This window comes from Tachypleus tridentatus, chromosome 1, assembly GCF_004210375.1.
Source record: "Tachypleus tridentatus isolate NWPU-2018 chromosome 1, ASM421037v1, whole genome shotgun sequence".
Taxonomy (NCBI): domain Eukaryota; kingdom Metazoa; phylum Arthropoda; class Merostomata; order Xiphosura; family Limulidae; genus Tachypleus; species Tachypleus tridentatus.
In genome coordinates, this window is record NC_134825.1 from 97958211 (window position 1) to 97975263 (window position 17053).

At 34.1% G+C, this 17053-nt stretch overlaps 1 protein-coding gene across 4 annotated transcripts in view; it reads left to right on the forward strand.

Moving 5' to 3' along the window:
• Positions 1–435: 435 nt before the first annotated feature.
• Positions 436–17053, forward strand: part of LOC143256619 (uncharacterized) — a 30735-nt gene continuing 14117 nt past the window's right edge. For 3 of the 4 annotated variants that reach the window (XM_076514058.1, XM_076514048.1, XM_076514066.1), the window contains exons 1-2: positions 449–1641; positions 12092–12268. In XM_076514058.1, the coding sequence (XP_076370173.1) occupies positions 1019–1641; positions 12092–12242 (774 nt within the window). In that variant the 5' untranslated portion in view covers positions 449–1018 and the 3' untranslated portion in view covers positions 12243–12268. Of the gene's footprint in view, positions 1642–12091; positions 12269–17053 lie in introns of all 4 variants that reach the window. The other variant, XM_076514076.1, reaches the window with a different exon arrangement.

Genomic DNA, 17053 nt, shown 5'->3' on the forward strand with positions numbered 1-17053 from the left:
TCAAAACTGCGATCAAACTGGTTACTTCACTTATAGCAATAATAATAATCTTACTGCAAGTATTCATTCACAGACAGTTAGGTTTCGTGTGTTTTGTTGTTGTTTTTTTACCAACAATCATATCGCAAGTTTAATAAAAAAGGTGCCCTTTTTAACTAATGAATGAATATTTACTGTAAAATTCGTATTAATGCTGCAAGAAATATGATTGGCACCAGTTTGATTGTCATTTTTTGTCATTCCTTTAAGTCGCACGGTTAATCCTTTTAAAGTCGTACTTTTTCACACCTGAGGTGTTTTTGAATAGATGTTTTTATTTTTTTAGAGTGTCGGGTGTTATTTAAGTTTCGGTAAATATATTATACGGTTCTAATAAGTTTTTTGGCAACTTTTCCTAAATTGAGAATTTTTATATTTGTTTTATCGATTTTCCTTCAATGCACGTTTTTAGGTTAACTAGACAATATGATACATTAGCTTTATTTAACGCCAATGTTGTGTAACGTGGCACTATGAATTTCATGTTATTAAAGAGCAGATTTCTGCATAACTAGTAGTAATTAGTAGATTCGTGAAGTTTTATTCGATATTCTCGTGTGATATATTTTTTTTTAAGTTTCAACACCCTTTGAAGTTGAATTGCGGTTTTGTAATCAAATGAAAATTTGAAATCTCATTGTTTAGTGCGTAATTTGACAATAGTAAAGTGATTGACGTGGAAACTGAAATAGCAAGACCTGGCCTAATTCTTGTTCTGTGTAGTAAATTACTACAATTCGTATATCTGTATAATAATAGTTATAATTTTTTTTTTAATTTATCTCTATTACTTATGTCAGTTCTCCAGCCGAACAGGCGTGTTGCACTTTTTAAGTTGCAAGCCTAACAAGCAATGTTAAGATTAAACATTTTGTCCGAAGCTGAATATATCAATCTTTAGACTTAGCCTCAAAATAGGACTGTGCGAGGTAAATCCAAAAGTATAGATATCACATAAAAAATACTGTATAGAAATAAAATGGAATTCCCAGAGGGATTCAAATGGAATTTATTTGTGATAGTGTTATATAGCACTTATTTGCTTAATGGTATTTGCTTGAATGGAATACAACTAGAAGGTGATGAAAACAAAACCTATATACCTGACCAAATGTATGAAATGAAAAACAAACTAAATCAAGGATTTACAGATTCAAGTTTGTCGGGTTCTGGCATTTCAAACAATCCAGAACAGCATCTCATCAAACGGAAAACTAAATCAGATAATAATACTATCATTAAAGAACATTTCACGAATGAGGTCCATAATAATATTAGTTATTTAAGTAAATCAATTTTACAAGCTACCAGAAAGCCTGAATATTATATCAGATTGTCTAGTAATAAGGCTCAGAAAGAATTGAGGAATAATGAAGAACAAGAATTGACTATGGTTACTGATATCACTGTTAACTATATTGCAGAGACAACTAGCAAAGGTATTTCAGATGACTCACTGGGGAAAAAAAATGCTTCTAAGAATTCCTATTTTGAGACATTTTTACATATTCAAGATTCTTATGGAGCACTGACTCGAACTATGTATGTAATTGTTGCTGGAATGGTCGTTGTGATACTATATTTTGTTATAAGATTAGTGAGGTAAGAATTGGCAGTCTTTTAACCATGTGTGAAATTAAAAATGTAAATTACTAATTGATATTCAGTAAATGGTGACAAAGTCAATAAATTAACATAGCATTAAAATTTACATGTATCAGTCATTTTATTAAGATAAAAAATGTGACAGTGTTTTCTTTTACATTGTAGTTTATACTATTTAGACTAATATGTACTAAAAACATACTGCATGAGGCCCAGCATGACCAAGTGGTTAAGGCACTGGACTCATAATCTGGGGGTTACGGGTTCAAATTCCCATCACACCAAACATACTTGCCCTTTCAGCCATGGGGTGTTATAATGTGTGGTAAATCCCTCTGTTCATTGGTAAAAGAGCAGCCCAAGAGTTGGCAGTGGGTGGTGATGACTAGGTGCCTTCCCTCTAGCCTTACACTGCTAAAATAGGAACAGCTAGCTAATTTCAAAATAAGCCAAATAAACTCGTATAGAAAAAATAAACTCATATGGTTTGTGGATGACAACTGCAGACATAGTGGAAGGCAGTGAGTGCAGGTAGTTTTTTGTTGTTTTTTTTATCTTTATTGAAGCATTTTCTCTTTGAACTCAAACTGTCGTATTACACACTTGGTAAGTTCAGAACTTTCGCTCTGGAAACTAGTATTTTGTTTCCAAAAGCAAAAATAAAACAACAAACTTCAAAATTCTTTTATATGCTTATAGTGTCACTCAAAATTAACCTAGGTCATTCAGTACCAGATAAGGTAAATAAATAATTGAATACACTAATTGAAAAACTACATAGAATGATGTACTATAAAACTGTAGGACTCCTTTAATTTGTAAAAGAAATCATCACATTTTCTATTACAATTCAAGGCTTCTTCTGGCTGAACAATTATTATCATCTCAAGACAACTGGTATGGGTATTAAAACTTTTATTAAAATAAAGTAGAGAACAACATTTCAACCTTCTGTCCTAAAACACAAAAACGTTTGTGCTGGCAAATACACTAAACCTGGTCAGAGCTGGCTGATTATAAGCTCAGATAGTGTCTTAATGTACATCCATTGTTGTACAATGAACCCTTCAGATAGTGGCAAGAAATTGACTCAGTATTTGAGAATAACATTGCAAATAATTCACAGGATAGCCATGTTGTTCTTATTTGTGTCTCATGACAAAATTATTTATCCTGTAGGAAAAATCACTTAAAATTAGATTTTCATTGGCAGTTTTTTTTGGTGGCCAACGATGGAAGGACCACCATTACTTTCAAGTTGTGGGATTGATTATGTATAATTACGTATTCAGCAACTGTGATACAGCTGTCATATTTTCTCATGTAACAAAATTGTTTTTGATAACTCAATCAGCAATGGAAAAAAGATCCAACCCCATAATTTATTTCCCCTCAAAAATATTCATAGAACATAACTGTGTGTTTAGCATTAGTGACATTTTATTAACAAAAATTCAGTAGTTTTAGTAGAGTAATCTTGTGAGAATGTATAAGGAGAAACCTACAAAATGTTATGAATTGTATTTTCAGCTTTTACAAATTTATGTTTGTATGAGGTATATGAAATTTTCAGGTAATGCAGTTTTGGATTTAAAATGTAACTTAAATTATTATGGCTGAAGATTTTTGTCATACTGAATGACAGATAGTTCAAGAATATCTTTAAGAAAAACTTAAAATTTGAAAATTAATTTCATATGGGAATAATGGATTAGCATATTTCACTAATTAATACTCAGCTTTAGGTCATAACGTGTTTATTTATTAGTGATAAGCCTGTGGTGTGAAACATTAGACAACAAATATTGGTAAATTGTAGTCTATGTTGTAATTCCTCTCTACCTTTCTAAACACACTAACTGTAATTTAATGGCAATTCTTAGTTTGAGTTTCAAGTTTTGTGTTTAAAGCTGGTCAAACCCAACACATTCACACTAGAAAATATTCCATTACAATGGAGAAAATGTTGAACCACCAAACCTAAATATTTTAGTTGCAGAGAGGTTATTATCAGAATACAAATATTACATTTATCATTAATACAAATATGGAGTATTGTGCTCAGTTATGATCCTTTTATAGTATAAAAATAATTTATTTGCCTGTGAAGTTCAGTTGTAGACTATCAGAGTGATTTTTCATTTGAAGCATTGTTTGAGACAAACTTTTTAAAGTTTTCTCTGGAGCAAAGATGATCTAGATATAATGACCTAATTCAGGGTATTGTATGAACTATGCACTGAGATTGTTATAGTGGTAGAAGAACAAGGTTGAGGATTGAATTTATAAATACTGGAGAAAATAAGTATAAGCTATAGGTATAACCAGGTACATATGCAAGGATGTGCTGTTTATTACAAGGATGTGTTGTTTATTACAAGGATGTGTTGTTTATTAGGCAAAATCGCTTTCCATCATAATTGTTAATTTATGATAGTTTGTACTGTGTACTGGTAATTATATATTTTTTGTCAATACAATGCTATTCCTCTGCTCACAAAATTATATTTTCTTGTTTTGTTCTGTTCTATAGTTACAAAATGTTATGAATGCATGCCACAAGCCTTCAATTTTCCCTCTGTTGGAATTCAAAGTTTGAACACTTCTTTCATGTAAATCTTAATGCATTATCTTTGCACCAATAGGAGAGTACTACTATTACGTGATGCCTGTTCTTCCATTTATGTGCCATCACCAAACTATCACTTCTTGTTTAGCAGTGCTTGAATGCAGACATCTTTCTTTAGAACTTATTTTAACTTTAATTTCATTTACCTTAACTTAGTTCAAATTAAAATTGTTTCATTTCATTTTTATTTTATTTGGGAACATTTTATTTACCCATGTTTGACATGCATTTTTTCACTGGTTTCATATCACTCATGAATTTTGAAGTTACTGATACCACTTCTGGTGCATATCACTTGTCTCTTCCAGAACTTTCATTCACAGGCATGGGTGATCTGTCGAGGGATTTTGCAGCTTTTATTTATGGAGAGGTGAAGTACTGTATAGAATGTATGTTTTCTTCTGTTTGTGCTCTTCTTCTTCCTGTACTTTTTAAACATTTTACAAGTGAATGCTGTCAATAAATCTGATTTCATTTCCCCCCTGTAGTTCACTGTGCCTTCCCACATCTTTCTGAGAATTCTTTTCTGAAAGTTTACATCTCAGGTATGTGTTGTTTTATTTCTTGTCATTGTTTTTTTTTTCCTCCATTCCATTTTGTTCAGGTTAAGACTGTGTTTTGCTATCCCATTTAAAGGTGGCACTAATATGACTGTCTCCTATGTATTTGCTCCAGTGCTCCTATTCATCTTCTCTCCTCTGCTTGTTGATATTTGTTTACGTTGAACAAGGCTCATATGTGGACGGTAGTCCCATGCTCTCTTCTGTGATCTAAGTTACATCTGTTGACAGATGCTTTCTTTTAGAGTTGAGATGCATTGGTTGATTGGTGATCGGTATGTGAAGGAGATTTCACATCAATGTTTTTAAACTTGTGGATGTTCATCAGGCTTTGGATCATTTGTTTTCTTCTGCAGGTTATGACCCATTCTAACATTTCTACTGGGTGGCTCCTACTGATTGTCCAGGAGGCACAAATTCCCATTCCCTGTGTTTTTGCACTATGTATCTTATTTCTTGGACCACACACATCAAATTCTTTTAATAGCATTCCCTCTCTTAATTGGTCATCTTTCCCTTTTAACTCTTTGTTATCCTAGGGATGGCCTCTGCATCCTGCCATTTTTTGTAGCTCTCCATCTGGGTAATCGTCTTATTTATGCCTTTGCCACCATTCATAGTTCCAGTTATTTTGGTTTTCATTGTCAGTTTCCCATTTTCCAACCTCGCTGTCGATGGCTTTAACCGTGATTGATCACATCTGTTCTTCTATGTTTACTCTTCCATCCATTTATTTTCTCAATTGGTCCATTCTGGTTACTCCTTTCTGGCCTACTGAAACTTGGTTCATTTAGTTCCTCCCCTTTTGTTCTGACCTGCTCCATCAACCCACTCACCAGTGCTCTATCCTGCACCATCTGCTTTCCATCTTCCCAGCTAGCTTTAGTCGGATCCTTGTCTAGATTTTCTGGTTTCTCTTGACGAGTAGCTTCACATTTGGCTTGTTTCATTCACTCTTCTTTGGCCATCTGTCTATACACGTGGGGCATTTGTTACTTCTGGGTACTGACTCTGGATTTTTGGTCATCTTATCCAATGGTAGCCTGCATCTTTGAGTTTCTCACATGGCTCTTTGAGATTGGTTCTTCAGTCTTCTCTATTTTGGCTGTCAGGAAGTATTATCCTATATCAAATGTTTTTTTTATTTCCACATGGTCCTTGTTTCCCTTGTCCTCATTGATCCATTCCTTCCAGCTACATCAGCCACGGAATCATCCATCTCTCCTGGTCTTGGACATTATTGTGGTCCTTCCTTCCCTCACCTTAATTCAGTTTGCACCTCTTGCTGTGTTTCCTGTGTCCACCTCTCTTTGAGTGTATTTTCTTCCTCCTGTAGCCATCATAGGTCAAATAATTTTGCTCTTAACCTTTATCTGGATTGTGTTTTCCTTCCTACAACCACTGTTTGCTCATAATGTTCATGTCTCCTGTCTCCTTGTGGTCTATCCTCAGTTTCTCATTTCTGCCCTCCTCTTGATCCAGGTGACTTATTCCTCTTTGTCTCCTTCTTGGTGGGATTTATTTCCTGTTTATTCACATAAACTACCTCACCTTCCCTTCTCCCTTGCCTCTTCTTCATTAGTCATTGAAAGAGATTCTACTGTAGAGCAAGTGAAAGACTTCACACACTTTTATTTCACATTACCTACATCAAATCTCTGTTTCTGCTTTCTGTGGCTCTTCTCCCAACTTTAGTGTGACTATAAAACAAGGTGAAACTTTGCTGATGCTTTATTTTTCTTTCAGGGGTCCCTGCTTGAGCTTCACTTTGGATTCTGATTTATGATGAGTGGTGCCTTATTAGCTATTCTGTCTGTACTCGTGAATAGGTTCCATTTAGGTAACTATAACCATTTGCAGACATTCTTCCATCGGATCTGCACTATAGGCTATGTTGATTTCTATATTTCTTTGGTTCTGTATGCTCACCCTTGAGATGGGGTGTTTCACAAGATCATTAAAGTGTAAATTCCTTGTTATACTTGCATTGTAATGTGCTCATTCCATACCACCCACCACACCAAAAGAGGATTGCTGTCCATCCCTGCCATGGTTGCTTTTAAAAGTATAGTTTCATGATCAACCATTGCACTGTTTTATGTGCTGCAGTCCCTCCAGACTCCCTAGTGCACGATTTCCTCCTTTCTACCAGTGATGTACTGGAGTCCTTAACTGTTCCAAGCCACTGAGGTGGTTAACCATAGAAGCAACCTACTGGATAGGTTCCACAAATATGGCTGTAACTATTTAGTTCTTGATAGGGCAGAGCTATTCTACAGGCGTAGAGGGAGTTACAAAATCTGGATGGGTAATATTCCCAGAGTTGGGAGCCCTCCTACTATTCACACATAGTATCCAGCGAGGGAGGTTTTAGAGATTGAATGGACCAATCACATAAGTCATCACACAGGTTTTGGGTTGTCCATGTTCCCCTCTCGATTGTTCTTCTGTGTTGTCGGTTGCAGAAAAACTTTGTAGCATGTTTCTGTCCTGAGTTTCTCTCATTATGAAGCAGTTGACAACAATGGTTATTTCAGGCTTTTTCACAATTGTGGGAGCTGAGTGCATGAAATGGACTTCTTTCAGATTTCAAATGACACCTTCCAGGGTTCCTGGCATTAGGCCATCTTGTGTGTTCCTCGAGCCTTCTAATATGTTTTGTCTGGGCTCTAGGACTTGAGGTGAAGACAATATCAGCCTACATCCTACTCTCATGAGGAAATTGGTACCCAGCAAGTGAGGTTTTTGATGTAATTGCTTTCCAAGTGTGATTTATTATGCCCTAGTCACTCTGCACCTCGAGTCACATCAACTCTTACCCACCTTCCATCATGAGATTGGGTGATTCTACTTCCTTCAGGTCTCTTTATTGCACCATCCCCTCCTATGTGGATGTGATATCTTCTTTTTCTACCATGTCTGGTCCTCCTAACCTTATCACTTTTTCATGGTTAAGAGATACCTGGTTTAAATATGGTGCAGTGCTCCGAATCAGATCTTTTGATCTGTTCCTGTCAGTTAAGGTGTGTCTTCCAAATGCTTCCAAGGGATAAGCCTCTGCTTTCCTTGCACTTATCCCTTCTCCAGTGTGGGATTCAAGTTAATCTTATGAGAGGAGGGAGAAGAATGTATCAGAAGTTTTAATTTTCCACCTTCCAATATTTTTTTCAGGGTTTATTCTAAATGTTGATTGGTGCTTTTGGTGTTTCAAATTAGCAGTGCATGAATTCAGAAAGTTAAGGAAATAATTGTGTTCCTTAATATTCACATACCCACCACTTCATACATTGTTATTACAGTGATTACTAAATATACCTTTATGCAAGAAATCAAGTTGATTCTGAATAAAAGAAATGATGCTAGATGGGATTAAAGTGTCCAGTTTGCACTCAAAAGGTATATTCACTATTGATTTTAATTATCATTACTGTCTGTATATATCTATTTTGCTAATTAAATTTAGAATAATAATGATACCATTCAAAAGAAATTTTCAAATAGTTTCAAGATGTTAGTTGTTTCATACTTAGATTTGCTGGTAAGGGACATTTATAAGTTGACTTAATCTGGTGTTATGCGTGGGACAGAAATCCATCTTATACATCTTGGAAATGTCTATATTTAAAATTGATGTATGTTATTTATTACAAAGTATTAAAATCAATATCATAATTCCTTTGTGGAATATGTACTTAATACATTTTGAGTGAAAAAATTGGCTTAGGATCAAAATAAAAAGTAAACTGAAAAATATATCTATATTCTGAAATCACATGAAGAACTTTCACTCCAGTGCTTATATAGAAGCACAAACAAAGAAAGAGGGAGAAAAAAAGCAATAAACCTATACTAGAGTTAGAAATGAACTTAAATTATTGAAAGTAGTAGGTTAAAACAGAGCATGGGAAACAAATGATCAGCCATTTGCTATAATGTCTGATGGTTTTCAACACCTTACTAGTGTTCTGGAATCAAGAAACAGCATAACAAGATAGAATATTCAATAGCTGCAGCACTTTTGAGATTCTTTTAACCTGCATTAGAGTAAATTAATCTATGAGACCATTTCCTTTTTATTTAGCTATATTTTTGTGCAGCAGCAATATCAAGCATGGGTTGAGTGTATATCCATTTCAATTTTATCACTCCTTACAATTTCTATCAGCCTACCTTTAAATTGAAATTCTAGAAAAGATTAGAGTAAGTTAATCTGTGAGACCTTGTGTGTGCAAAATACATCAGTTGAAAAAGTTTGACCTCCTCAGTACAAAACTGTAATTAGATATCAAACCAATCTAAAGATAATGGAGCTATGAGCTAAAGGTTTGTACTTGAAAAAAAATAAAAACTTAGACTGTTCTATTAGCTGCTATACTGCAGCTAAAAACTGAATTATTACTGCACACTCATGCTTGAAGAAATCTACTTTAAAATTAAACAAAAAATAAATGATCTGATAGCAACAAATAATGCTGGATATAACACTTTATTCACTAATTAGTGTTGAACAGGAACAAGAGACTCTAACAGCTCATTGGATTGATAATAACTGGAAAAGAATGTTAGCTGTTCTTTATATATGGCCAAAGTCTGGATCATATAGTGATTAGTTTATAAGACAGCTCTTCAGGCAGAATTACTGAGAAACTAATACAGATAAGTACTACTGGTTCTATGAGAGAGTGAAGCAAACATGGTGAAAGAAATGTATTTAATGGATATACCTAAATCTAACTTGCACTGCTCATACGTTACAGCTTGTGATTAAAGATAACATTTCTGGTGAGAGACATTTTGGTCATTCTTTAGTGAATTGCAACTCATGTCAATCATCCTGTGCTAACTAGTGTTTACAGGCTGTATGGGAAGAACATGGTCTTCCCAAAAGTAACATATTACAATCTGTCCCAACATGCTGGAATTCAATTTTGCATCTGTTTCACAGAATGGTTGAGTAGAAACATGCACTTTATATTGTAGATATGAGCTATTTTCATGACTTGTGCTGAACAGTGGGTCATTGCTTCACATCTAGTAGAAATGTAGATTACTCTTGAAAAAATTACTTCAGAAATTTCCAAAGCTGATGCTCCTGCAAGTTGCATAATTCACAGTGTCACCATTCGTAAGTGACTACTTTAGGAACAAAGAAAGACCTCTCTTCAAAGAAATGTAGACTATGCAACACAATGCTGCAGTGTGTTGCTGAACATTTTTTTGTGATGCTTGTATGTTTGAACCTCACCATAAAGGATACACATTTTCATATATGAATACCTTAAGCATAGTTTATGGAAAAAGCAGAATAATGTTGGAAGAGTTCATGATGATGAAAAACCCACTGGAAGTATAAATGTATATTAGGGTGGCTGGTATGGGTATTAACTCTTTTACTAATGAAGCAGAGAACAATGTTTTAACCTTGTTAGGTCATCAGGTTTTTTTCACTAACCATTCAAGCTATCTCTAAACTGTAAAGAAACAGACCAATCTGCACATAAAAAAGACAATCCTAGACTGTAAAAGGAACAAGCTGTTGAAGTGGTGAAGGTAAATGGTGAATGATACAAAACACTAGTACTACTAGTGAGAAACTTTCTCTGCTTTCCACCTTCTTCTGTATCAAGCGAACGTGCCTTCAGCACTGTTGGCAATATGTAGGTTGATAAAAGCAGTGCTGAAAATTTTATGTTTCTACATTATAACCTGCAGTCCTTAAAATTGAACTATTGGATGTCAGAAATAGAACAGAAAGATGTATCTACTAATACTTTAAACAAATTTGACAAAAGAAAAATAAGACTGGAATGTAACTTTGAATTTTGTTGTATACAAGTTACCTTTAAGAAAAATTTTTGTTGTGTGTATCTCCTGTTATCTACTTGATTTAAGTGTTGTGTTTTTAAGAGAGCATTTTGTTGTTGTATTTTTCTGTTTTTATTGAATTAGATATATTACAAGTGTTTTTTTATTGTTTTTATTCTGTTCAGTAACATTGTTCATATAACATAGATGTCAGTTTGCAGCACTGACTATCGACTGCCTAGTTTTGAAACTATCAGTATTGGCCTGGAAAAATTAATACTGTTCAGTCTCTAATCTGTTCAAATAAGTTAATAGCATATTTGTTTTTATCTTCAGTTTCAAGATTTTACAAGGACAGTAATGTTGGCCATCCACCAGTTGTGCTATATAAATATATATATATATATATATTAATCATTAAACTTTGATTTAATATCTCTGTCACTGAAAGTTAAAGCAAAGAACTAGTAAGGAGAACAGGTACACTTGAGGATGTTTATAACTGGCTGTAATGTTTTTCAGAATTTCCAAGAGATAAGAAAATGTATAACAATGATAATTAGAAATATGTACAAATCTTTCTGAATAAATATTTATACTAAAATTGTAAATCCTTTCAAACCCCCTTTTACAACCCTGTGTATAACTTCACATATTTTATGTAGTTTATAAATTGTAGTACAGGCATGTAGTGTAGTTTCTTATTATAAGCTTATGCACTATCTGCAAGCTTTTTACAAAGATTGTTATTTTTTAGAGTATAAAAGGATGTGAAACACTGTATTATAATATGCAGCTGTGTCTATTTCTTGAAGTAATTGTAAAAGTTGAGTACTGATTACTTAAGTAGGGAATATCTATAAAGAAGCATGAATTTTAAACTTTGTATGTTATAAAATAAAAGTTGAAAAATATTCCAACTTTTAATACTACTATTTTGTCCTCCCTATGTCTATCATGCCTGGAATGACATGTTTACTGATATGGGTAGGTTCTTGTCTAGTGCCTTGCTAAACTTGGTACTCAAGCATTAGTAAAACATGTAACTGGCTATAATCTGGTTGAGTGAGGATACGACATCGTTTAAAGTGCATTTGTTGCACCCATCTATTTATGAAACGTAATACATTATAAAAGTTTGCTGGTTTGGTGTTAGCATAATTTAAAAGTAAATGCAAAAAAGAAATGTTAATTTTATTTTTATATGTTTTTAAGTCACTCAAATTGATATTTTAACAAAACAAGTACTTACAAAGGTTAACAGTCATCTTAATTCATAGATTGTAATACAGTACAAATATTTTAACAGATTCCCATATAATATATAGTGTGTATATTTATACTTCATGGTCTTCGAAATTTAACCATTCACAGAAACAATGTTTGTATTCATAAAAACATTTTACTTTATGTTATATAAACCTCTTATATTAAGCAAATTTAATATTCTAAGGTCATATCGAAAAAGGAACAAGTCAAGAAAATATGGTCTCATCACCACACCTGGATCAGAGCTTGAAATGCAGCCACTAGACAAAAGTGATGATGATGATGAAGATACAGTTTTGTTTGAGGCACAACATCATAAAACTGTTCACAGTTGAGGTTATATTTTTGTGGAAATACATGTGTAAGTCAGTATGTTACCTACAATTTTTATGTCAGTTAATATAACAGCTTAATACAAGTAAGCTAATAATTGGTAGTTGTACTAGTCTATTAACCCATTCACTGAAGATGAGAAACATTTTTCCCAGTGCACTGGGAAAAACACATCAGCTTCAATGTAAGGGTTAACAAATACAGCAGCTTATGACTTCAAGTGAGTGTGTGTTAATATAATATGCATCACCCAGAGTAAGCTGGCTTAATGACCATAATGTTTGGTATGTTAACTAGAAACTGTCTAATGGTGCACATACGATAATTTTGTTTGAAAAGGGGGATATAAAAAAAAACCTGAAATAGATCACATCTCCACTTTATAGATTTTTGGTTTTGAATTTAAAGACAAAAATGCTTAATCAATTTGATCAGTCAATTATTACCTTCCACAGTGGAGGGTATGCATTAACATCTAATAAAATCATTAGGGATTTAATAACAAGAAAAAGAAGGAAGAGGAGCATTATCTAACATTGTTTTTTATACAATTTTAACTTCCTCAGTGAGTATCCTCAGCTAGTTAATAATAAGCCATGTTAAATAGTTATTATGTCAAGTGAAACTTTTGAATTCAGTGAACTATTAAAGACATGCAAATATCATATTATTTCTACATTATTTAATTTTTGTATTTCCCCTGTGTATTAACATTTCAGTTATTCTATGTGAGTAGCTGCTGGTTAGTTGGGAAGAAAATGTTCATATGTATTCAAAAGTATTTCTTTTGCACTTACCAAGTTCCAATGTGTTATATTACTTTTTATTCAAATGTTTAGTTGTTACTGAACAAGTCAGTCAAGTTGTTGTTACTAAAATGCTTTTATTGTAATGTAATCCTCCTGCATTATTAAAGGTAAAATATTCCTATTCATTTGAAACAGACATATAATAATTTATGTGCTTTGTGTTTTCTACAGTTTTTTGCTGCTCATTTAGCAGACATTTTTATACATACTTTATAGGATGTCTTTTCAAATAGGCTATATCTGAAATTTTGTTATTAGTTTTGCAAGCACATATACTTTATAGAAACGTTACTTACTTCTTGGTACCACAAGGAACTGTTATCTTATGCCAAACTACTGTGGAATTTCCTGCACATGCCACAAACCTTAAACAGACTTCAACCCTTAGATGTACCTATGTGAATTGTGCCAACTTTTGACATAGTTCTCATAATGCTGTATGCCTACTCCCAGTGGGAGGGCAACACAGCCTTCATGTATAGTGATTCCTGTGAACACTAGCATATGATCATAGGCTATTCTTTTCTTAGTGTTGACTCTGTTTTGATTATTTTTCCTGTGCTTTTTCAGTTTGTACTCACTTTGACTACATTTCTTTATTTGGTATTATCACTAGCCACCACTTTATGTGCCACTTTACTCAACCTATGCATACCAGAAAAAATTGCACTGAGGTCCAGATTTTTTCTTCAACTACACTGCTGGTCAAAATCTTAAGGCCAATTAACATTCTGTATTTTTGTGTCAGAGTTATCAGCTACTTATTTCATCCTACAATGATAACTTGTTAACAATTCATGGCAGAGGAGAGAAAATGCAAGATACAATATGCAGGGATACTGATAAGCCTGTAAATACACTGCTGGCCAAAATCTTAAGGCCAATGAACATAAAGAAAAAATATGCATTTTGCATTGTTAGACTCAACCATTTATTTGAGTAGAGCTTTGATTTTAGTTAGCTAGTATTTAGGCTAATTTCATAGTGTTCACATTTTCCCTATTAAATGCTAAAAAAAGGTTTTGATTTTCATTTTCCCTTTTCTTATTTCCATCTTTTGAAGCTCTACTCAAATAAGTGGTTGAATCTAACAACACAAAATGCATATTTTTTCTTTATGTTCATTGGCCTTAAGATTTTGGCCAGCAGTGTATATCAATGGCTACTTTATCCATTCTTGGAGATGGTGTTCAGTGATTATTTCTTTAGCTCATTTAATTAGGCTAACACCTGGTGACAGATGTTGGATTTTATTTCATGGCAAGGTACTATAATTATTGTGGTAATTGAATATTAAAAAGCTGTGATGAACCATGACAACATGTTTTTCTCTGTTGATATTTTTTTCATGCATGATGCCATCACTATCATGCGTCAACTGGTAAACCACCCTTGTATTTACTTTTGTAGTTCAGGCCCCTTATTCTGTTTCATTTATTTTTCTGAAGCCTCTCCTACTTGCAGACAATTTTACCCAGGTCTTCCTCCTCCAGCCCTTTTGCTTTGGCTCTTCTCTATCTGATGAAGAACAGGTATATCCTTTTCTGTTTATTATACTCATAACTCTGATATGGGAATTTCTATTGCCTGCATATCTTAACAACACTTGAGTTATTTTTCTCTGTGGACCTCCTTCTATCTCACCTCTGTGTTGATCAATGTCTTTCTTGCCCTTCTCATCTTTGTGACTTCTTTGCTATGGCCTAAAGACAAGATCATTTTATAATTTTGAATCCCAATTTCTTGTATCCTTTCTGTATGCTTCAGGCATTCCTGTATCTCCTTTTGTCTCTTGTTTCTTCATTCAGCTTGTCTTTGTCTCATCTTTACTGCTTTGCTGTATTTGTACCTTTCACTCTTCCACTCTGGTTCATCATCATAACCTTGAAAGTTTTAATAGGGAAACCAATTTTTATTTGTTTACACCTTTGCCTGCTATTTTTTCCTTTACTCTCTCTATTTTGGCTTGATTTATCTATTATTGGGATTTCCTGAGACTGTGCACTCTCCTTTCTCCTTGAACTAAGTCTTGTCCCTTTTCTTATTGCACTGATATATGGGAGGTTTTTCATTCCTTGTTATCTTGAGCTGGAGATACTTATTTACACACTTCCTTTAATTCCCTTTTCTGTCTCGCTAGGCCACAGATACCTCAGTTGGGTACCAGACCTGAGGAGTTCCATGGTGCTATTGATTGTTGCATTCTTTATTCTCTACTGTGTTAACCACTCCACCCTTATCAATACTTATTGTTAACTCTTCCTTGTAGCTGATTCTTGTTTCTGAAGCTTTTGGTCCACCTATCCTCCTCCCCCTTACACACATGTAGTCTTTCACTGGTAATCCTTGTGTTGTGGTAGTTCTTTCATTTTAAGATCTGTCCCTGCTTTTCATATGCTACTTCCTCTTCCTTCTCATGCTCTTACTGATCATCTGCATCTTCAGCATCTTTCTAGGAGGTGTCTTGATTCTTATTTGGGTTAGGCTAAGTCATCTATCTCCTTTGTGACTTCACATCAAGGAGATTTTAGTATTCAAGACTCTTCATTTTCAATCTCTCCCTGCAGGTTCAGTCTCACTTTTGGGATTTATTTTTATTCATGCATTACCTTCAGTGGGCTCTGTATCATATATTCTGTCCTGTAATCGTTTATCTGCCCTTTTACCTTTCTATTTTTTTTATTCCCCTGACATGCTGACTCAATCCCCCTAATATAACCTGTTGTTTTCAACCCCACCAATTCCACCTTTCTTTCTGTTGGGAGAGGGGAGGTCTAGTCTTCAGATATTTGTAGGTTCTGGGGTTTGCCATACTATTTAGTCATGTTTTTTGGGTCATCTAATTATCTATTCCAACAATTCTGCTTTTGTTTCTTACATCAAATGCCAGGGATACAATCACTTATGGGACCTATGTTTTATCTGTTTTGTTGTTGTTATCATCATTCTTTTGACAATTGCCAGCCATTCAGTAGCATTATCAACACCTTTCATTACTTGATTGGCACTATTTCCTCTCTTTCACTTTTTTTTTTTTCTTCTCATTTTTGGTCTTCAACTTTTGGACTTTCACACCTTTGCTGCCTCCTGTCTTCTGTATCACAAGGACCAGTTGATTTGCTCACTGACAGTTCCTTTGTTATGGAAACTTGGACTCTCCGGGAGAGTGATCAATTGTTTTTTCCCCCCTTCTGTTTCTTTTTGATATGGTTATTCCATTTCCAACCATCTTTTACGTCCAGTTATGGCTTTTTATGTATAATGGTATGTTTCCTCCTCTTAGGACTTATCCCCGTACACTTTAACTGTTTGAGTTTATCAGCTCCTCCATTTGACATGTTCTTCTATGGGTGGGTGAATGTATGATCATTAATGTCACCTTCCATTAGATTCAGCATATCACAGCCTCTTTAATACCACCTACTAGAGATCTTATAGGCTAGTATGTGAAGTAAACACATTCATTGCCCATTACTTGCATCACTAGGCAGTTTTGTGTGCTTCTGGCTTTCATCTTCCTATGGTTACCATTCTCCAGTCTTTTCAAGGCTCTATTGTAATGTATTTATCCTGTTGCTTTTTAACTTCCAGCTCAACCACTAATCTTGTATTGATCATCATGTCCTCACCATCTTGTTTGTACCATTCGTTTATACCATCCAAAGAAACAAACTATGAGGCAAAACAAACAAAAAAAACCTTTATAATATATAGAACTAAACACTAAATTATGTTTGATGTTCCAACAAAATAACTGACATTGTCTCACAGGGAACACTAACCCACAACCCAAAGTCCACATCAAGCAGCAAAGTGCTGAAAGTGTTAACCTATCTGCTTTGCTAAATGCCCCCCATTGAGTTTTTTACAAAATTGATTCAGCAGTATGTCTGTTTATTGACTTGGCTGTTTCCTACCTTTATTTTTTACAAACCAAATTAAAACAGCAAACAGCAGCAATTGTAATCCTGCCTTTACACATAGCTTACACCTTCTGTTTCCAG